The sequence below is a fragment of the Adiantum capillus-veneris genome, chromosome 26 (assembly GCF_014529385.1).
Source record: "Adiantum capillus-veneris isolate H3 chromosome 26, ASM1452938v2, whole genome shotgun sequence".
Taxonomy (NCBI): Eukaryota; Viridiplantae; Streptophyta; class Polypodiopsida; order Polypodiales; family Pteridaceae; genus Adiantum; species Adiantum capillus-veneris.
Genome location: NC_140956.1, coordinates 66,808,610 through 66,830,550, shown reverse-complemented (window position 1 = coordinate 66,830,550; position 21,941 = coordinate 66,808,610). Strand labels below are relative to the sequence as shown.

Here is a 21,941-nt window from a genome sequence, read left to right as displayed (position 1 = left end):
GACCACTTTACTTTTAGGACCTGCCATACCCACCATTTCAGTCCACATGGCATCCACCCATTTGCCCCTTCCATAATCTCCTTTTTAATCCCATGGCAAATAAAGAGGCCCCCTTAGACCCCATTCCCTTCCTAATGGCAGCAGGTGCAGGCGCGAGAAGGGGCAGCGGGGAGAGAGAGAGAGAGAGAGAGAGACTCTCAAGTTCTCCCAAGTATGTGGTGTGTCTGTGTGTGTATGTGTGTCTCTCTCTCTGTGTGTGTCAAAATGCTGTTCGACTTCGTTTGTGGCCCGACTGCCCGCTACATTGCAGAGGCAAACATGCTCAGTCTAGGCATGTTTGTGTGGCTCGTTTGCTAGCAACATTGCAGAGACAAACCTACTTAAGCACGCTCGTGTGTGTGCACCCCTCACCTCAAGGGAGTACTCTCTGAGTTGCTGCTATGGCTGCAGGCTTCTGCCCCCACCCACACATTCCTGCCTGCCTGCATCCTTGCCTGCATGTATCATTGTAGAAGAAGTTACGCATGACCTTTACCTGCCCTATATGGCTACATCTGCCCTATTGTTGAAAATGACTATTGCAGACCCTTGCTGATGCTTTGCACGAGTTTGCAACTGTTCAGTACAACTATTTACAGAGTCGTGGTCGTCCTCGTAGACGTGGGCGTCTAGCTCTCCCGAGCTCAATGGCTCTGTCAACTAATATATCTCTTGTATAAGTTCCCTCTGAAGTCTGTTGTGAGGCATGCTAAGTCCTTGCTCTAAAGAAGTCACTAATCTCCCTGTGTGAATGTCTCCCATTGCCTAATCTCCTCAAGAGACTCTCCTTGTGTCTGCGTAGCTCTAGCAAAAACAACCCGAGGCATCTCTGATCTTGATATCTCATGACTCTAGCCAATGGTCCAAAGCCCTCTTTGAATAGACAGTGAAAGCGGCATCGTATCTCACAATATACCGGACAGTGAAAAATGTGATGTAACTCTATCTTTGGCTCTATATGACACAACTGGTATATCATGGCCTCTGCTCGTACTCTCCTAAATCTGCCAGTCTCAATCTCTAGCTGATGCGATTATGTGCGTATCTGACCAATAGCACATCGTATCCCATAGGATAAATGAGTGTCCATATAGGCCGGTCTGATCACATATCCCTCTTCTGCTAGTTGGAGGAGATGCTCTCTACAGAAAGCCATCTTCGTACCCAAATCCTGTGTCGGTTGTATCCATGTGCTCCTGGTATCTAGCTGAATCAAATCCTGACGTATTGAGTCTATTGGTCTCTGTCAGTGTGAGAGATAGGGAGGGTGCATCCAAGGAGTACTGGAACGGAGGCAGTCTATCCATGCTAAAACCATGTGACTAAAACACAACCACTGTTAGACCAACTCTTTGGGACAAAATCGCCAATTTTAATGCACCCCCAATTTGGATACCATACTCCTATTTTCCATACAATTTCAAATTTGGAAAATGAATATATGTGTTTGGAAAGAACTATGCTCCCAGGATCCCCAGACACTCAAGTCACGCCCGCACTGATGCACGAAGGCTCACACCGGTAATTGTAAGTTGTAACAAAAAAGAAATACCACAAGAGGCACCTAGTTTAGGGCCAATGCATCTGAATAGCGAACTCCACCCCAGAGTGTCTCGCCTCGTGTTGCTTTTTTGAAGTTTTCTTTTTTTAGTTTGTTCATGGTGTTGTTATTCTGTTTTAGCCCCTTGTCGAATGGCTTGCCAGGTTCAAATTTACAATAAAAAACACATCTTTACTGACAGTAGGTGTAAAGCTCAAGCCCTGATGGCCACACTTCAACATGACTCTCAGGTCATCGTGAAGTTTGACATTACATTGAAGCAATTGTTGTACTAGCCACAACCCACTATGGAATGTGTTAATATTTTCTAAAAATGAAAGAAATTGTTCACGAACCAAATTCAGCAGTTTAAGAATATTGTACCTACCTGTCTCTCAAACCAGTTTACAAATGCAGATATTTGCTCGATAGAACTGTAATGTGTGACTTGTATTGCTCGGGCTAGATCGCAAATGAAATCTACTTGAGCTGGTCTTTCTGTGGACTGCACGAAAAAATCAAAACAAACATAAGCTTGGAAAGGAGGGTTCATGCATTTGTCAATAAACTCAGAAATAAGAATCCATGCTTATTTCAATATGGGCAGCCTACCTTGCACAAAAGACTACAAGTAATGGTGGAGTTTCAATTCAGAAAGCTGCATATGTCTGAAACGATTGTCCTGGCTTACCTTATGAGCATCATGTTCGTCATGTTGTTGAGCCTTGCTTTCTGCTTTGTAGTCATGGCTGTTCCGCCTTGACAAGTCCTTGAATGTCTGGTGTGCGTTTTTTGTTGGTGAGGAAGCAGAGAGCTTCTGAAAGGCAGCAACTACTCTATTTGAAGGATCCAGGTGAATTTCAAATGAATGAGCCTTTGCACCAGTAGAATCTTTCCTCTTTGCAGGCTCCATCACTTTTTTCATCGTAGGGAAAGGCACAGTTTTGAAATTACTAAACTGTCTATTATCAGGTAAAAGATCTGAAAATCTTGAAGTGGGCCTGTTAAGGCTCCTGGTGTTTGTACTGTGTAGGTATTCGTCTAGGAGGGACATACCTGAAGACGCTGAATGCCGCCGCAAGCTTGGGTTGGTACTCAGATTATGTTCAGCAGTAGGGATGTCCGAGTCTGCACAGAGTGTACTAGAAGACCTCCTGAAAGTTTGTCTGTCTTGTATTTGACGTCTACCTTGTGTTCGGTTCGTAGATCCGTCGAAGCTTGCAGAGAGGGTACTAGCTGATCTAGTGAAGCTTCTTCCCAATCTTTGCAGTGAATTATGTGTGTGGAGGGTCATATATGAAGTTGCATCTGATGTGGATGATCTATCGTGGTTGAATGTTAGCTTTGACTGAATCTCTGCTGTTTTCTGAGGATCTCTGTCTTGAGTCATACTTCTTGGGCTGTGTTGTAGAGCATTATAGGCATTTGAAGATTGAGGAAAGTGACTGTTTGAGGGAGGAGATTGTTGCTGTATTGAATAAGGCACACCTGATTTTGTCTTCCCCACACCTTGAAGAGAGTTTTTAGGAGATGCATGACTACTCTTCAAGCGGCCAAGTGGGTTTTCTAACAGAAATAAGTGACTACCATCTGCATGTGGAAGTGGGGGTGATGAATCACTGCGATCTACATGTCCAAAGGGACTTACTAGCGGTGATGAATGACTTCTGCTGACATCTCCATGTGGAATAGCAAGAGGTGATACATGGATGTTCCTTTGGCTGTATTTGGTAGATGTTGGTGATGAATATATACTATTAACAGGGCTTGATGTTTGAGGATTATGTGAGGTTCTACTCTCATTCTTTCCTTGCATGGTTTCACGATCATTTTGTGGCGTAGAGTTGCCAAGGGCATTGTTGTGTGATGCAGAAGAACAATGAGAGTAAGTACACAAGGTAAGATCACCATTACCATGTACAATAGGGCTGCAATTTTCAATCTCATTTACGATTTCATTTGAATTTTGGCGGGAGGATTTGTATACATCAAGGTCATGTCTTAAACAAGCATTTACCCACCTCAAATAAACAACCTCCTCAACTTCATTGAAGCGGCTCATTTGAAGACTCTCCACCTTCTTTTGTAGCTCAACATTGGTGGACCTAAATTTGTGAACTTCAGCTTTTGATGCTAAGACATCATCCTGCCATTGAACTCATAACTTTCAAGGAACTCTCTCTCTCTCTCTCTCTCTCTCTCTCTCTCTCTCTCTCAAGCAAACTGGGATATTTTCGGATGATGACCTTACTCTAACACAAGTAGCACACATGCAAGAGGTGATGCCAGAGATCAAGGCAGCGAGGGAGTAAGGTAAAATTGCTTTCTACAAGGGAGGAAGAGTAGTGGTGTTGGAAAAGCACACCGCATGACGGTGCGAGACCTATGTGACCAACCTTAAAATGGCAGCATGGAACTATAATGGATCAATGAAGCTAGATGAAGAGGCACTTGAGGATAGCTTTAAGGGAAGAGACATTATTTTTTCTCGGAGATGCATCAGACTCATGATGGCACATTACCTAGAGTGACGGGATACCATTGGGAGACTACTTGTAGGCAGGATGTGAGATCAACGCACAAAGGACGTGGGTCAGGAGGTGTGGCGGTTCTATTCAGGGAGGAGCTTCAGCCCCTCATTCGTATTGTTCGGAGAGATGAGCAGGCCAGATATATGTGGGTCAGAGTGAGATAGAGTGTGTCACAAAGTGATGACGTGGCGGACAGCAGAAACCCTAATTTCTGCCAGAAACCCTAATTTCCGGAAATCGCGGAGGCGTATTATTATTAAAATATTTTTATTTTTATTTTTTTTATTTTTTTTTGGAAAATGATGAGCGACGCAAATTTCGCTTTTTCTCTACTTAATGAGAAAGAGAGAGAGAATGCTTTTGCTTTCATGTTTTGACTCTCTGTGAGAGAGAGAGAGCAATTGCTTTTGATTTGAAGCTTTTGGGGCTCTGCTTTTGGGCATCCCTTGTAACCTTTAAATTAGTGGTGAGGGCCTCACTTCTCAAGAGCATCTGGACGCAGAGTCTGAGAGTGAAACCCTAACCGCTCTTTTGTACTTTGATGATTGATTAATATAAAAAGAAATACCGAAAGGGGCACCAGTCTTTGGGGCCAACATCTCTAGGCACGGAACTCCGCCGGGCCAGTGCAAATCTATTGTGATCTGTGAATTGTTTTGAAGTGGTTATTTGGTGCTATCGCGGTTGATTCTTGACTTGGAGTGTCCAAGTCTGTTACAGTGGTATCAGAGCACGGCCGATTTCTCTTCTACGGGAAATCCGATCCCCGAATTTTTTTTTCCGCGGCACCTATGGCTTCAGGCAATGATCAGTCGACTCCCTCTGCATCTGGAGATGCGGGCTGGGATCACAACGAAGATTCAGACAGAGAGTATGGCCCGCCTCGGCCTACTCAGGCGGAGCAAAGAGAGATGGAGCGTCGTCAATTGATTGGTGATGCAACAAAGATGATGCTCAATTTTGCCAAGGACCCGAAGATGGCAAAATATATGAACCAGACCTCTTTGGAAGAGGTACAGAGGGAGTGGTAGAGAACCACAACACCACTCCCGAAACCCGCTCTCAAGAAACCTTCTGCCTCCAAGAAATATACGGAGAAGGAACTGGAGAACGTGGTTGATGCACGGATTGCTCAGCTTTTCGACGTGCAAAAGAAAGGCAAAAAGCACGGCAAAAAGTAGAACAAAGGTACTGACTTCCCGGGATATTTGGGTCGTCAGTCGACATTCGACAAAGCAAAGAAACTGAAGAAGTGCGTCAAGTTTGAAGGCCTACCCAGTTCTTCTTCTTCTTCTTCTGACAGTTCTTCTAGCTCTTCAGACTCGCGCGAAGAAGACAGGAAAAGCAAAAAGCGAAGAAGAAACAACGCTTCGGAAAGGGCAAGAAAAAGGCAAGGAAATCTAGGTCTCGCCCAGTGAGTGACACTTCTACAGAGGACTCGTCTACGGACAGTTCAGACTCTGACAACGGAAACTTTTATGCAAACAAGAGGAATTTTTACAAAGCCAACCAATATGACTTTCTCGAAGATAAAAGCAAGAAAGTCCGAGAGTTTAAGGAAGGTGGCCAAGCACTTAAGTTTGATACTTTTTCGGGATACTCCGATGCTTCAAAGGCTTTGTCTTTTATACAACAGTTTGACATCGCTTTCGCGGGAGGACGCTATTCAGAGCACTCCAAGATTCGGAGAGCTGCCTCTTATTTTAAGGGGAACGCTCGCACTTGGTGGTCCACGCTTCTATTAAGCAAGACTGTGCCAATTACATGGCTGAAATTCAAGAGGCTTTTTATTTCTTCTTGGTTGACTCAAGAGTTTGAGCGAGATATACGAGCTGCTTGGAACCATCTCCGGATGACCAAGAGCGATACAGTGAATTCTTACTGTGAAAGATTTTGGAACTCTTTTCTACCTGCCTCTTCATTCAAGAAGATCTCGTTCAGAGAACAGATTGAGCGGTTTACATTGGGTCTACCTACAGAGATCCGAGACCACTGCTTGGAACAGAAGTCAGCTTCTATTCAGGAGTTGATGAGTCATGCGAAGCGGGGCTTTGCAATTCACTCTGGCAGTCTGACCTACCCCACAGATGAGGTCACGACACAACGTACCGGACAGACTTCTGGGAATGAAAGTAGAAAAAGAAAGAGCAACCCAGAGAAAAAGGATGCACGACCCAGACTTACTCCTCAGGAGCGGACTCGCTACATCAGGGAGGGGAAGTGCTTTGGATGCGGGGAAACTGGACATATCTCCGCGAAGTGCCCTAAAAAGGCACAGAAAGAACAGAATGACAAGGACGACGAAAGGCCTGAGAGTTCGAGAGCAGCTGAGGACCGTGTACGAAAAGGCAAGATGAAAACAGGACTGGTTCCAGATTGTGTCGGTACCGATCCCGACACCATGGATGAGAGTACAGAACTTTGCCGAGCTTGGGGCAAAGTGAAAGATCAAGAGGCCCTGATTTTCTTTGATGGAGGAGCCAAGGCCAACTTCATTTCACCGGAATTGGCGGCGCGGCTCGAGATTACTCCCGATCGGATGGGACCACTTGCAGAGGCAGTTCTAGCGGCACCCGGCAGGGATGTAGCCATTACACCTGTCATTGGCAAACTTCGGTTACATTGTCAGGGGTATTTGGGGCATGAGGACTTCTTCATAATGCCTTTGGAGGGTTGTGATGTTCTCTTAGGGATTCCCTGGTACCACAAGAACAACGCCGTGGTCAATTATCGGGCGAGAAAAGCGACTTTGACTACAGATAAGGGCAGAACAATTGTACTTGATATTAAACTGAAGGGCTTAGAGATTGTACTTGATGAACTTCAGTTTTCTTACTCATTCTTTTGGGAGAACTGAACGATGGATAAAGGTTGAATATGTTTTGACCTGAAGAAAAGAACACCAAAAAAAAATTTCTCCACGTTCATGCCGATTGCTTTTGAGAGGGCCTGAAGATCATACCATTGATCTGATATCTGGAAGCACGCCACCGAATCGGCCACCTTATCGTGTGAGCCGAGTACAGAATGAAAAGATTATGAACCCAGTGAAAGACCTCTTGGAAAAGGGTCTTGTCCAGCCTAGTACTTCACCGTATTGCTCTCCAGTGTTGTTGGTTTTGAAGAAAGACAGATCTTGGAGAATGTGCATCGATTATAGCACTCTCAACGAAATCACCATCAAGAACAGATTTCCGATTCCTAGGATCGATGATATACTCGACAGGTTACAGGGATCCTTGTGCTTTAGCAGGATTGACTTGAAGAGTGGATATCATCAGATCAGGATAGCGCCAGGAGATGTCTACAAGACAGATTTTCGGACAACTTTTGGGTTATTTGAGTTTTTGGTGATGCCTTTTGGCTTAACCAATGCTCCTGCGACATTTAACCGGATGATGGATAGGATTTTTCGAGAGTACAGGCTATTTGTTGGCACTTTCTTTGACGACATCATTGTTTTCTCCAAGAATGAGGCAGAACACAGAGATCATCTGCTTCAGGTCTTTCAGGAATTACGAGATCACAAGTTAGTGATTAATGCAAAGAAAAGTGAATTTTTCCTACCAGAGATACACTTTTTGGGACACATTGTGTCAGCCGCAGGAGTGCAAATGGATCCGGCCAAGATAGAGACTATCCATAATTGGCCCGACTTGAAGAATGTCCATGAAGTTAAAAGCTTCTTGGGACTGTGTTCGTACTACAGGCAGTTCATACGAAAGTTTGCTGAGGTTGCTTCCCCTTTGCATATCTTGACAGAGAAAGGAGTACCTTTTTCGTGGGGACCCCCAGAGGTGACTGCCTTTCAGACGTTGAAAGAGAAATTGACTACGGGACCTATTTTGACTTTGCCGGACTTGCAGAAGTCATTTGAAGTATTTTGTGATGCTTGTGGTCGTAGTCTGGGTGCGGTCTTGATGCAAGAAGGCCATGTCATAGCTTACGAGAGCCGTTTGTTCTCTAGGCCGGAGATGACAGCACAGATCTATGAGAAAGAGCTTTTGGCGGTTATCCATGCTCTTACTCAGTGGCGGCATTACCTACTCGGAGCGGATTTTACTGTCTTTACACACCATCAGAGTTTGCGCTACTTCTTGTCACAGAAGCAGCTTTCGGAAAAACAGATGCGGTGGGCGAACATCTTGTCACAGTTCCACTTCCAGATTGTCCATGTGCAGGGACAGAAGAATGTGGTGGCAGATGCTTTGTCTCGGAAACCGTTGGTTCTGGCTATTTCCGCGATACATCATAGGAGCTTCGAGGATATGGTCGATCAGTATGCCACAGATACAGATTTTGCAGATATTTTCACACGGATACGGGATGGGGAGATAGTAGCTGGATACTCCCTTCGGGAAGGCTACTTGATGAAAAAGACTATGTTGTGCCTTACACAGCCGTTGAGGAAAAAGGTTATGACTGAATGCCATTGTCCACCTTTTACGGGTCACCGCGGCATTGCTACCACCATGAAAGGGGTAGAGAGATATTTCTTTTGGCCGAGACCCAAGAAAGATGTGGAAGAGTTTGTGTGCAGTTGCTTGGTATGCCAGAAGGTCAAGTTTAACAGGCATAAAGCACAGGGATTGTTACAGCCTTTACCCATACCCACCCGCCCCTGGGAAAGTATAGCGATGGATTTCATTTTTGATCTCCCGAGAACACAGAGTGGTCACGATGGTATCTGGACTGTTATTGACAGATTCAGCAAACAGGCTCATTTCATTCCAGTGAAGAAAACAGTCAAGCCGGATACAACATGCTGGTATGGGCAAAGGACATCATGGTTTCAGCATGGATAGACTGCCTCCGTTCTAGTACTCCTTGGATGCACCCTCTCTATCTCTCACACGGAGATCAATAGACTCATACATCAAGATTTGATTCAGCTAGACACCAAGAGCACATGGATACAACTGACATAGGATTTGGGCACGAAGATGGCTTTCTATAGAGAGAATCTTCTCCAACTAATAGAGGTGTAGCAGGGCTACAGTGTCACTTTCACTTTCACAGGACATACGGTTGGTACAATTGGTCGGGTCTGGTTCACACTGGACGGACTCTCTCGACTGGACAACGGCACGTGGCAGGATACGAATGGTGGCCTAGTGGACATCGTGGCCAGGTCACCACCACTCAGATTCGGGATAGACTTAGATGGCTGACATTTATGAGCCGTTGGTGGCTCTCTACGGTTGTGCATATGAGTAGTCGTTTGGGTCATTTTGGGTTTATCTTTATGTAGTCGCTTAGAGTGAGTCGGTACACAGAGCATGTCTTCACCATCCCCGCACATCTGAGCCTCGACACCCCCATTGTACCTGAGAGTCCTGGGCTGGAGCTGAGTGTGCTGCCACGCCAGAGTCTGTATCAGTTCTTTGAGATAGTCGAGTCAGTTGATGTGGTCTACTGTTGTTGTTGCTCTTTTGTGTCTGTGAGAGTTGTTGTCTATTGTTTCCTGTTTTCAGCTTGTTTTGAGTGAGATTGTCACGCACATTTCACTGAGGAGCACCCACTGTAGAGAGCACGACACACTATCTGCGCTACAGGTGCTCTCAATTTGGCGATCACGGTGGGACCTCAACTGAAGTCTCACTCTCTGTGAAGTGCAAATCTTGAAGCTAGTTGGGTTTATCTAGCTTCGCCTACTTTGCCCGGCACTGTGTAGCCTGTTGAGCTGGTCCTCTCTCGCCCTAGTCCAATTGGTCTTGTCCCTGGTCTAGTCCATCTGGTCTGGTCCTATCTCGCCCTGGTCCAATTGGTCTGGTCTCTCTAGACTGGTCCAATCTATCCTCGTCCTTCCCTGGTCCAATTGGTCTGGTCTCTCTAGACTGGTCCAATCTGTCCTCGTCCTTCCCTGGTCCAATTGGTCTGGTCTCTCTAGCCTGGTCCAATCTGTCCTCGTCCCTGGTCTAGTCTCTCCTCGTCCTTGGTTCCACCTAAGTCTAGACCTGTCTTCAACCAGTACAGGTTTTCTTGCCCAAGGTTCGGTTGGATTGGTGGTCACTGCATGACACATACAAGGCGGTCAATCGAGCGTCAAAGCGCACTACTGAGCCCTTTGAAGTACTACAATAGAAGACGACCCTTATTGCCTAGTAGAAGTCCATCAACCTCTACACCCATACCTCCACATACGACATCACCCATTCCTCCATCCGGTTCCACATCTTCCAGATCACCTTCTCCAGTAAAGCTCTCTCCTATTCTGCTACAGCAGGTTATTGAGCAACAGGCTCAGCAAGGGGCCATGGAGCAGTTGGCTAGCGTTTTGGCCAAGGTAAACATCAAATTCCCTACATTCAAAGGACTCTCTTCAGAAGATGCTGATGACCATGGAAGGAGGTTTGTATCTCTCTGTAGGGGTCGTGGTCTTAACAGGGAAGATGCTTATTTGGTACTCTTTCCATCCACCTTGGATGGCTTAGCAGACAAATGGTACAGCCAGTTTGCAGAAAATCATTTTGCAACTTGGGCAGCCTTAAGACAACAGTTTTGTGCAGATTTCAGGCCAGGTGACTACCAAGAGAAGGTGTTGGATGAGTTGGCCAACGTGGTGCTCCAGCCAGAGGAGACTTTTGCAGAGCTTATGACCAAGACCAAGTCTCTGGTTGCCAAGCTTCCCCAGCAAGCCGGTGAATTCATGGTCAAGAAGCGGGTGGAAAAGGCGCTTCCCAAAACATCGCAGCAAAAACTTCGAGAGAGTCTCCGACTCGACGCCACTTTGGAGGAGTTTATCGCAGCTGCTACTAGGATAGAGGGGGCTAGGAAGCTGTTCAACTCCTCTCACATAGAGACCCCCTCTGTGTTTTCGGAAAGTACTGCTGATCCATTGACTTCTTTGCGTAGAGAACTTGAAGCCCTAAAACTACAACGCGCTCTTCAAGAGGAGAAAAATATCTCTCTTCGCCAGGAGAAACCCCCACATCTAGAGGCTTTGGATCAAATCAAGAGAGAGCTAGAAGAGCTTCGGTCTCAACAGGAGACTAAAGCTATGGTATGGTGCAGCTCGTGTCGCTCTTCAGGACATCCTCCACAAGACTGTCCCCTTCGAGCTTATTGCCACTTCTGCGAGAAGTCTGGGCATAAAGACAAGGTTTGCTATTATATCAAGGGATTACGGCAGATACAACAAATCCAGGTCCGTCTCTCCAACAAGGGCTAGCACCTGCATCAAACATGGTATCACCATATAGCCATCAAAACCCGATGCCACCTCTGCTGACAACACCTCCTATGCAAAGTATGCACAACAACTTTACATCCCCCAGCTTTTATCATGCTAGTACTCCTTCAGTTCCCCAAAGCTTCTACACGTCAGCATCCGGTCCCATGCAGCAAGGGCCGAGACCACCTAGTCCCTCAAATAGGCCAATTTTGTGCTACAGGTGCAGGGAGTATGGACACTATCAGAGCAAATGTTTCTTACCAGAAGGGTCCCCTCCTTGCCGACATTGCCCTGAAGCTAAGGATCACTATAGTAAGGATTGCCCAAAACAAAGAGCGTCCACATCTGCAAGCACAAGCCAGAACCAACAGGAGTTTACATTCCCAAAGCTTAACCTCATCACAGTGAACTCCATTCGACAGGCCCCGCCTTCCACGCTTGTAGTTGCCTCTCGAGATGGGTTGAAGCAAGTGGAAGAGCCGGCCCGTGTGCTCACACGGACACAGAGAGCTTCTCTTGGTCTCAGCCTCCCTGGCGGTCCAATCTTTCCATCTCCTGTCACACAAATGAGTCAAACTCCAGTAGTAGCTGCCAAACCAGCAGGTAGTGTCAAGAGCCAACCTACCTCGCTTCTATCAGATATTGATGGTGCTTTCATGGAAGCGGTAGAGGACTTGCAGAAGGTCAAGATACCAGAGCAAGATCTCATCAAAGGAAACAAGCCCACAGCAGGGTCTATCTTAAAAAACACTTTTCAACAAGTGTCACTGTATGACATGCTTCGACTTGATGCAAATTTTAGAAGTGACACCCTTTCCATCATCCAGTCTCTGTACCCGGGTGCAGAGCCTAGTATCGGGCACCTACCTGTGCAGCCCTTGGAGTCCTATATGATTTCATATCCAGCTGCTCCCCTCACCGACTACAAAAGTCCTCGTCTCACGGCGTCTATTCTTGGGCATCAATTCTCAAGCGTCATAGTGGATGGTGGATCTGGGATCAATCTGATGCCAGAATTTACTATGTTGGCCTTAGGCCTGCAGCCTAACCGCCCTGCTCCATTCACTGTTACATTGGCAGACCAGAGGACAGTCTACCCGGTGGGCATAGTAGAGAAGATTCCACTGATGGTACAAGGCTTCACATTTAGCTTAGATTTTGTGGTGGTCAGTCTTCCTCAGGTGGAGGGAGGATTTCCGTTGCTGATTGGTAGACCATGGTTGCGGCATACTAAGGCACTGCATGATTGGGGAAACGACGCCATGTGGATACATTCTCCTGGCTTCCCCATGCAACCAATTCAGGTCGAAGGAGGTATGGATCCAGTGGTTCATCACAGCTCATTGTCAGTACAGTCCAACCCCGACCCTGAGCAGCCCACCCCACCTGACGGGTCTAACGAAGACCTGCTGCAGTGGTTGGAAGCTACCGCCTCGATGCCATGCTATGTTGTTTCTATTCAAAACTCACCTGTGCCGGTAACACTCTCTCTCCCAACTCCTCTGGCGGACATAAATGTCCCAAGCCCTACAGCAGACAGTGGTTCAGTCCAACAAGTAAGTGTGTCAACCCTAAATTCTCATGATTCAGATGATCCGCCTACTGAAGCCCTCGGCCTCGGGGAACCTATAACACATCACCGAAGGGGGAAAAAATATCCTCTGCATGAACTCGCCAATGATTTCCCCCTCCCTCTAACATCTTCCAGGTCGGACGCCCCGCCCCCTCAAAAGCACTCGGTTATGCCTGTGTCTGAAGATTTACCCTTCGAAGAGCTTCCACCAGGATGGTTACAAGAAGAGTATGCGGAGTTTCCAATCGATCAAACACCAGCACATGAAGTCTCGAGGCTCCAAGAGGCAGCTCAGTTCTCAACTTCTCAAGTACCCTCCACTGTTACACCCCCTGACCCTATCAAAAAAGTCAACCTGGGCGACCCTGATGACCCTCAGTACGTCCTCTTAGCAGCTTGGTTATGGGAGCATCCCGCATTACTTGATCAAGTAGTTTCTTTTATTCACTCGTTTAAGGATGTTTTTGCTTGGTCCTACAAGGATTTGGAAGGGATCCCACCAGAATTAGGTCTCCACACTATCCCTCTGGTTGAAGGGGCGAAGCCTGTCAAAGGCCGAGCTTATAAGCTCAACCCAAAGTATGTAGAGGCTGTCAAGTCGGAGCTCGAAAAAATGCAAGAGGCAGGGATCATTGTACCTGTGGAGCACTCTGAGTGGTTATCACCCATGGTGATAGCGCCTAAGAAGCAATCAAATAAAATTCATGTGTGCGTAGATTACCGTGCGCTAAATAAGGTAACTATCCCAGATGGTTTCCCCACACCTTTCACCGAGCGTGTGCTCGAGGACGTAGCAGGGCATGTTTTGTACAGTTTCATGGATGGGTTTAGTGCATACAATCAGTTGGGCATCCATCCAGGTGATCAGTTGAAAACGGCCTTTGTGACTCCCAGGGGTATTTTTATCTACACTAGAATGCCTTTTGGGTTGAAAAACGCTCCACCTTCTTTCAATAGGGCGGTATATCTCATCTTTTGTCCTTTGCTTACGGATCATCTTCGCATCTTCATGGACGATTTTTCGGCCTTCTCGGGTGCTCAATGTTCAACCCCAGTGGAAAATCTCGAGGAACACCTCGCTCAACTCTCTGTTGTCTTCCTCCGGTGCAAAGAGGCACGCTTAAAGCTGAATCCTAACAAATGTCATTTTTTGGTCACTAAGGGCACACTGCTAGGCCATGTGGTGTCTGCTAAAGGTTTAGCACCTGACCCAGAGAAGATTGTGGCAATCTTGAAGTTACCACCCCCCCATCAATCCAAAAGGGGTGCAGAGCTTTGTTTGTCACACAGGCTATCATCACAGGTTTATACGCATGTATGCGCAGGTGGCTCAGCCCCTAACACGCCTAACCAGTGCTACTGTTCACTTCCAATGGTCGAATGCAGAGGCTAAAGCTTTTGCATATCTCAAAAAACGCCTCACTGAAGCGCCTATCCTAGTAGCTCCCGATTGGTCTCTCCCTTTTCATGTACATACCGATGCCAGTCAATTGGTTGTGGGTGCTGTGCTGACTCAGCCTAGTAAGGAGTACAACTTGGATCGCCCTGTTCACTATGCGAGTCGCCTACTCACCAAGGCAGAACGCAACTATAGCACCACAGAAAGGGAAGGCTTAGCTATCGTGTATGCTCTACAAAAATTTCGGCATTATTTATTAGGGGTCCACTTCACAGTTATTATTGATCACCATGCCCTGCGCTATCTGCTCAACAAGCCGCAAGTTGCAGGTCGAGTATGGGGATGGCTACTCCTATTTCAAGAATTGGATTTTGAAGTGGTACTCAGGCCTTGCAAACATCATGTCCTTGCTGACCACCTCTCTCGCATTCACACGGGTGAAGAAGCAATAGGGATTGCAGACGACTTTCCAGATAGCAGCCTCTTTAAGGTGGATACCACTCCGGAATGGTACGGCGATGTTTTGCATCTAATTTCTACTGGCATGTACCCAGAGAACGCTTCTCCACTGCACAAATGACGACTGATGTTGAAGGCAAGGCCATTCACACTAATTGGAGGCCAGCTATACAAGTCAGGACAGGATGGTGTTCTGAGGCAGTGTGTCTCCCCTCATGAAGTGGAGTTTATTTTGGAGGATGCCCACAGTGGTCCCACCGGTAGCCATTACCCTGGTCATATTACTACTTAGAAGATTCTCCAGTGTGGCTTATGGTGGCCCTATATTTTTCGAGATGCAATTGCCTATGTCAAAGTATGTGATGTATGTCAGCGCTGTGGCCCCAAACCAAGCAAGCAGTCAAACCGTCCCCTACAGGTCTCTATGGCATGGCAGCCCTTTGAGAGATGGAGCATTGATTTTGTGGGTCCAATTACTCCCTCCGCCCAACCGGGAAATCGGAAGTATCTACTAGTGGCTACAGATTATGCAACAAAGTGGGCAGAGGTACTGGCAACAACGGATTGCACTGGCACTACTGTAGCCAAGTTTCTCTACGAAAATATTTTGTGCAGGTTTGGGTGTCCCTTGGAAATCACCAGTGATAGGGGTAGTCACTTTGTGAATGAAATAATTTCAACCTTGCTGGCCAACTACAAGATTTTTCACCGAAAATCTTGTTCCTATTACCGTAGAGCAAATGGGCAGGCGGAGAGCACTAATAAGGTTCTGATAGCACTTCTGCGGAAAGCATGTCATCTGCATCCTGCGACTTGGAGTCAAGCTATCCACGGCACCCTTTGGGCATACCGCACTTCTTTCAAAGCCACAACCAATCACACCCCATTTCAATTAGCCTTCGGTTTGGAAGCAATAGCACCCTTTGAGTTCAATTCAGGATCTCCGCGAGTGGGTAGTCTGCGTGCCAATGGAGATTTGGGGTCGGCATCTGTCTCTCGTCTTTACCTTCTGGAGGAAAGCCGAAGTTTGGCTTCCCGGGCTCTGGAAGCAGAGCAGCTTCGTCGCAAAGCATGGCATGATCGCCATCTCCGAAAGCCGCAAATAGCGCAAGGAGCACTGGTGCTACTTTATCAAGCTAAGTATCTGAAAAAGGCTAAAAAACTGGCTCCAGCCTGGCAAGGGCCATTCAGGGTGCAGGAAATTTTTCCACAAGGAGCAATCTAGTTAATAACTTTGGATGGTGTTCCATTGCCTCTGGTAAACGGCTCCAGGATCAAGTGCTATTACTCTGAGTAAGCAATCTGCAGCGATTTCGCCATATGTAGGTTCAAATAGCCCATCTATCTCCTCCCAACTACCTTTCCACCAGAACGGGAGTTCTATTATGTCTCAATCTCTGCTAGGTTTGTAGAAGTTTCCATCTTTCAATCTGAAGTATCATTTCCCACTCAGTCTCGGTAATTGGGTATTGTCTTCAACTTCTTACAATCGAATCACTCTTTCTCTAATTGTTATATCATCAGTGTTATTTGACATTAGCACTAAGGTATTTCCAGTTAAGCTCCTAGTCTCTTTTGCGATCTTTTCTTTGAGTTTACTAGCTTCTCTCAAGGTCTCCATAGATAAGTAGCTTGTCAGTAAAGATTTGGTAAGTAAGTTCTTAGCCTTGCTTGGCCTTCCTCGAACATGGCTGGGCATTGTTCCCACTGTGCTCACAAGGGGCAAAATTCAAGGACATGCTTGGGCAATCAAGCAGCGGTAAACTCTTTGCTGTATGCCTCTCTGCAAAGTGTGCAAGTGATGTATGGTATCCTCACCGGAGGGGCACAGCCTCAAAATGTCGTCTTCAGCATTGGCTACCAATCGTCCCATTTGTCAAATTAGTCTCCCTCCCCTATCTCTTAAATTCCCCCTCCTCTGCTCTCTCCAAATTCACCACCCTTCCCTCCCAAATTTGGCCATGCTGAATTAGTCCCTTCCAGAACTTCTCCCCTACCTGCCTTCTCCTACCAATTCGAACCCCTCCCCTAGTTCCCAATTCGACCCTCTCTCCCATCCCAATTCGCCCCTTCACCATTTCGCCCCCTATGCCCTGCAAATTCGTCCCTCTTGCCCAACCCAATTCGCCCATTCTCCTACCCAAGTCGACCCCCTCCCTTTCCAGAATTCGCTCACTCCCAATTCGACCCCCTCCCTTCCAGAATTCGCCCCTCTCCTGCTTCTCTTGCCCAATTCGACCCCCTCCCTTCCCAAATTCGCCCTCTACCTTCCAGTTCGTCCCCATCCCTTTCGTCTCAATTAATCCCCCCTCCCCTCTTTATTCGTCCCTCCCCTCCATATTCGGCCCCCCTCCATATTCGTCCCTCCCCTCCCCTTTCTCCAATTCGTCCTTCTCTGCCTTATCAAAATTCGTCCCCTTTCCTTTGGCCAAATTCTTCCCTACTGCCTTTTTCGCCCCCTACCAAATTCGCCAGTGCAACCGGACTTTAGCCCTGCCCAAATTACACCCTTTTCCAATTAGTCAAACTTTCGCGCAATTCTTACCCTATTTTTTTCAAACTCGTCTCATATTTCACCCTTTCCCCAAATTGGCAATCCTCTCATATTCCCCCAATTCGGCCTACTTTACAATTTCGCTCCCTATCACCCACCGTTCCCAATTCGGAAACTTCCAAATTCGTACAACTGCTCGAAAATCAAACCAGGTCGCTGGGCCATCTCTAGTCCAGTTTTCGGGTATTCAACACCAACTCGACTGACAGTGTCTGAAGTTCTTCTGCTCTCTATTGGGTCTTTCTGCACGAGGTGTGCACATCAGTAGTTCAAGAAGAAACTACAGTTATCATGGCAGCTACTAGCAAACACTCAAGAAAATCAATCAAGAAGCCACCACCTCCGCACGAGAGTTCTGCTGAAGAGGAGGAGGATTCGGGAACTAACAGCCAAGATGTGGATGATGTGGATGGCTTCACCTCAAGTGATGCAAGCGATGAAAGTTAGAAGGCATCCCCAACTTCGGAGTCAGAGTCAGAAGCTGTCTCTGAGTCGGGGATGCATCAAAAGAAACAAACTTAAAAACAGCAGGTAAAGAGACATGCAATCAGGAAGTCATCCACCAGGAAATTGCTCGGCCGGCTGCATCGAAAAGTCGCACACCATTCTCCTTGGCCGTTTATCTACAGCTACCTCGACCGTCTCTCAGCCAAATACTCTCCAAGGACCAACTACAAACTATGGGTCTCACGGCACTGGCAGAAGATCTCCCAACCACTGTTCCTATAGAGATGATTCATGATCTTTTGAAGAACTTTCCCAAGGTCAGAGGTCATAAACTCACCGCTACAAGGCTGGGCCATGCTATGGGTATGAAAACCTTCCCAGTTGTGACGCCTGCCACTAGAACCTTCTCTCAGATTTCTAAGGAGACCACAATTCAGTCATGCGAGGAAATGCTCAGTACAAATCATCCGAACTATGAAAGAAATAAACAGATCTTGGCAATCTTTAGGTACTACTTTCTTGCTAGAGATGCCAAAGAAAATAAAGGGAAATGTGAACTGCCCACTACAGTATCTCACTGGGATAGTCTTTACTGTTTGCTACATGCCCAACCCTGTGGATTTCACCAGATCCTGTTCTCATCTTTACAGTCTCGGGCAAAAAGATTTCGGACCCAGGTGAGATCTGTACAGCTCAGCTTCAAATTCTTTGCAGCCCCTCTCTTGGCATGGGTTGTCAGTATTCCTGTTACACCAGACGAAGTAGATGATGATACGCAATGTGTGAAAAGGAAAAGGAAATCACTAAACATTCATGCGGATCCTGTAATTCTCAAGAAAAAGAAGATAAAAGCAAAGGTGGCCAAAGATGCAGCAGAATCTCTAATCTCCTTGCCAATATCGGAGAGCCAACAGACTAAAGTCACACATCTTCCACGGCGGTCTCTGTCTACCACCCTCTCTCGCCACTAATGTCGACTCCCGAATTTCGCAACAAATCAGCGGCTTCTCCCTCGGAGATTCCTTCGGGCACAGGTACAAATGAAGACCTTCGGACATCATTGAAGACCTTCGGACACAGGTACAAATGTTTAGGGAAATGCTTCTACATGGAGACCTTCAAGCTCAGGCTCAGGCTCAGGCTCAGGCTCACGCCCAGGCTCAGGGAGGGTTTGGATGGACTGGATCCGGACCACCATTGCAGACAGCAGGTCCTTCTCAACACTTCACGGGACTATACACACAGCCTCAGCCTCCAGTTTAGTACTACAGTCCATAGTATCCTCACGGATTTCAGTCCTCATCGTCCCACATGTATAGCGCTCCTTGCTGCGACGGTGTTGCTGGGGCTCACCGCCATGGCTTTGTCACTCGCCGTCCTCAATTCACTTCCGGACAGGTGTTACCCTCTGCCGTGAAGTAGCTGGCAGCTCCTTTCACAAGGGGCCAGGTTATGGATAGAGCCCAGCAGCCTCTACCAACTCAGCGGTCCCTACAACGAAGTTCTGAGGAGCACCCACTGTAGAGAGCACGACACACTATCTGCACTACAAGAGGATGGATATGTGATCAGAACGGCCTATTTGGACACTCTGTCACAAAATGACGACGTGGCAGTACTACCCAGACATGACATATGACATGGCAAATGACATGGCATGATAGTACGGCATGCCAACATGGCAGGACCGTACGGCAAGCTGACGTGGCATTGACGGAAACCCAGATTTTGCACTGGTTGATGATGTGGCGGCCTGTACGGATTACCGCAATTTGCGCTGGGTGCTTCTTTTGGCAATTTGCTTTTGAATTTAACTGCTTTTGGGGCTCTGCTTTTGGCATCCCTTGTAAGAATAAAAAGGGCCCAAGGGCCTCACTCTTCAGAGCATCTAGACGTAGAGTCTAAGAGCAGAGGTCCCCTTCGGGAGTTGTACTATGATCAAGCATTAATATAAAAGAAATACCGAAAGGGGCGCCAGTCTTTGGTCCAATCTCTCTGGGCACGGAACTACGCCAGACCGTGTCAATCAAAGTGAACTGTGATTTTTAAAGTTGTGAAGTATTTCAGTGATTCTCTCATGTGTCGTGCCAGATTCCCGACTTGGGGTGCTCAAGGTTGTGACAATGGTATCAGAGCATCGGGCGTGTGCTTTTTTCAAAGCATATTGGTCCTATCAAAGAGTCTGCAGACAGGGCACTTGGGCACGACAAAATTCTGGAATTGAAGAATCGTTGTGTCCCGACCCCGGACTTATTAGCCACTCCCTCCCTTACTTCATCGTGCATCGGGCGCACTCTCGTCTTCATCGCTTTGTCTTACTCAAAGCCATAAAGAATCCGAGATTACACATGGGTTCTCGTGGAGAATCTGACAGAGATAACACCTCTCAGTAGAAAGGCAAAGAAAAGTTGAAATCCAGCACGGGAACTGAAGCACCTGAAAAATTACCCGATTGATGAGATTCACTGAAGATGGCGTGAGGCCATTGAGTCTTCTCTCAAGACAGGATGGAAAGCTGAAAGGACAGACGAGTGCAGAAAAGCGCAAGCTTTACTCGCAGGAAGAGCTGGAACGGAACTGTTGACCAAAAGAAGAACTAGATACTGGAAAGAACACTAAAAGGAATACTGATGTACTGACAATCTGGTTATTTGTGACAGATAACCGGAAATAGGAGCGAGGAACTCGCGTCTGTATGGATTGGGAAGCATGGAGCTGGACATCACTCTTTTGCAACGAGGTGAGCCATCTCTTTGCCTGTTTTGCAAGTGAAATCGAGGATGAGATGGTGAGATCGGGAGCGACAGAAGCTCAAGAATGGATTCATCAATTCAAGATAAGAATGATGAAATCGATGATAATGGATGAAGAATTCGAAGTAATGACAGCTCCAAAATGAACTTGACAACGATAAGTATCATGAATTTTGAATGAAACTAATGGAAGAACCTGCTATTTGTGAACAGGTAACAAGATTAAGAATGAGATGATGATTTCGGAGCAGTGAGAGCTCCCGAATGAACCTGAAGTGAAATCGAGGATGAGATGGTGAGATCGGGAGCGACGGAAGCTCAAGAATGGATTCGTCGATTCAAGATAAGAATGATGAAATCGATGATAATGGATGAAGAATTTGGAGTAATGACAGCTCCAGAATGAACTTGACAACGATAAGTATCATGAATTTTGAATGAAACTAATGGAAGAACCTGCTCTTTGTGAACAGGTAACAGGATTAAGAATGAGATGATGATGATTTCGGAGCAGTGACAGCTCCCGAATGAACCTGAAGTGGAAGAGAACGAGGAGATACTCGTTCCGGAACAAATACTCCAACAGAAAGAGAAAGGTAAAGTGAACCATCCGGCATTGAATGCGAAATGGTCGGAGGAGGACCTAGCAGATACTCCTCGGATTTGGAACTTTACCTTGACGTTTTTTAACTAGCATTGGCTATTCCAAGAGTTCCCAGAAGTCAGCGGGTTGAATTTGGTGCAAGCGGGATTGCATAAGAGGGAAATTACTCCGCTCCTTTGTCATAGATTACCTGGACGGAATAAAGTCACTAGTTTCCCTTTGGACTTCAAGGATATTGATGTGCTGACAATATTCTGTTGGATGACTTTATGAAAGAAGTACTTCAAAATGGGATTCTTGGAAATGATTACTCGCACACGACAGTGCTTGAGTGGAATGATTGACGAAATGGCTGCAGCATTTCGGTCTTGAAATCTCTATAGACATGATCACAATAAGAATTAGTTAGTTTGACATCAGTGAGGTCCGGGATGGATCTAGATACGATTACTAAATATGTTGCTGGCAATCATGGTTTAAGAGTTGGGTATGTCACAAAATGATGATGTGGCAGTACTACCCGGACATGACAAATGACGTGGCAGGACAGTACGGCAGGCCAGCGTGGCGGATGACGTGGCAGGACCGTACGACAGGCTGACATGGCACTGTACGGAAACCCGGATTTTGCGTTGGCTAATGACGTGGCTGCCTGTACGGATTTCGACAATTTGCGCTAGTGCTTTTTTTGGTAGTGTATGAGGACCAGTTGCTTTTGAGTCTAACTGCTTTTGGGGCTCTGCTTATGGGGCTCTGCTTTTGGCATCCCTTGTAAGAATAAAAAGGGCCCAAGGGCCTCACTCTTCAGAGCATCTGGACGCAGAGTCTGAGAGCGGAGGTCCCCTTCGGAAGTTGTACTTTGATCAAG

General features: G+C 46.7%; 1 protein-coding gene across 6 annotated transcripts in view; it reads right to left on the bottom strand.

The window, feature by feature from the left end:
• LOC147423602 (protein CHUP1, chloroplastic-like) overlaps positions 1-21,941 on the bottom strand; it is a 55,039-nt gene that overhangs the window by 25,795 nt on the left and 7,303 nt on the right. For 4 of the 6 annotated variants that reach the window (XM_086502253.1, XM_086502257.1, XM_086502258.1 and 1 more), the window contains exons 4-5: positions 2,271-3,725; positions 1,968-2,084 (exon numbers count right to left, since the gene is read on the bottom strand). In XM_086502253.1, coding sequence (XP_086358379.1) covers positions 1,968-2,084; positions 2,271-3,725 — 1,572 coding nt within the window. The remainder of the gene's footprint in view (positions 1-1,967; positions 2,085-2,270; positions 3,726-21,941) is intronic. The other 2 variants (XM_086502254.1, XM_086502256.1) reach the window with 1 other exon arrangement.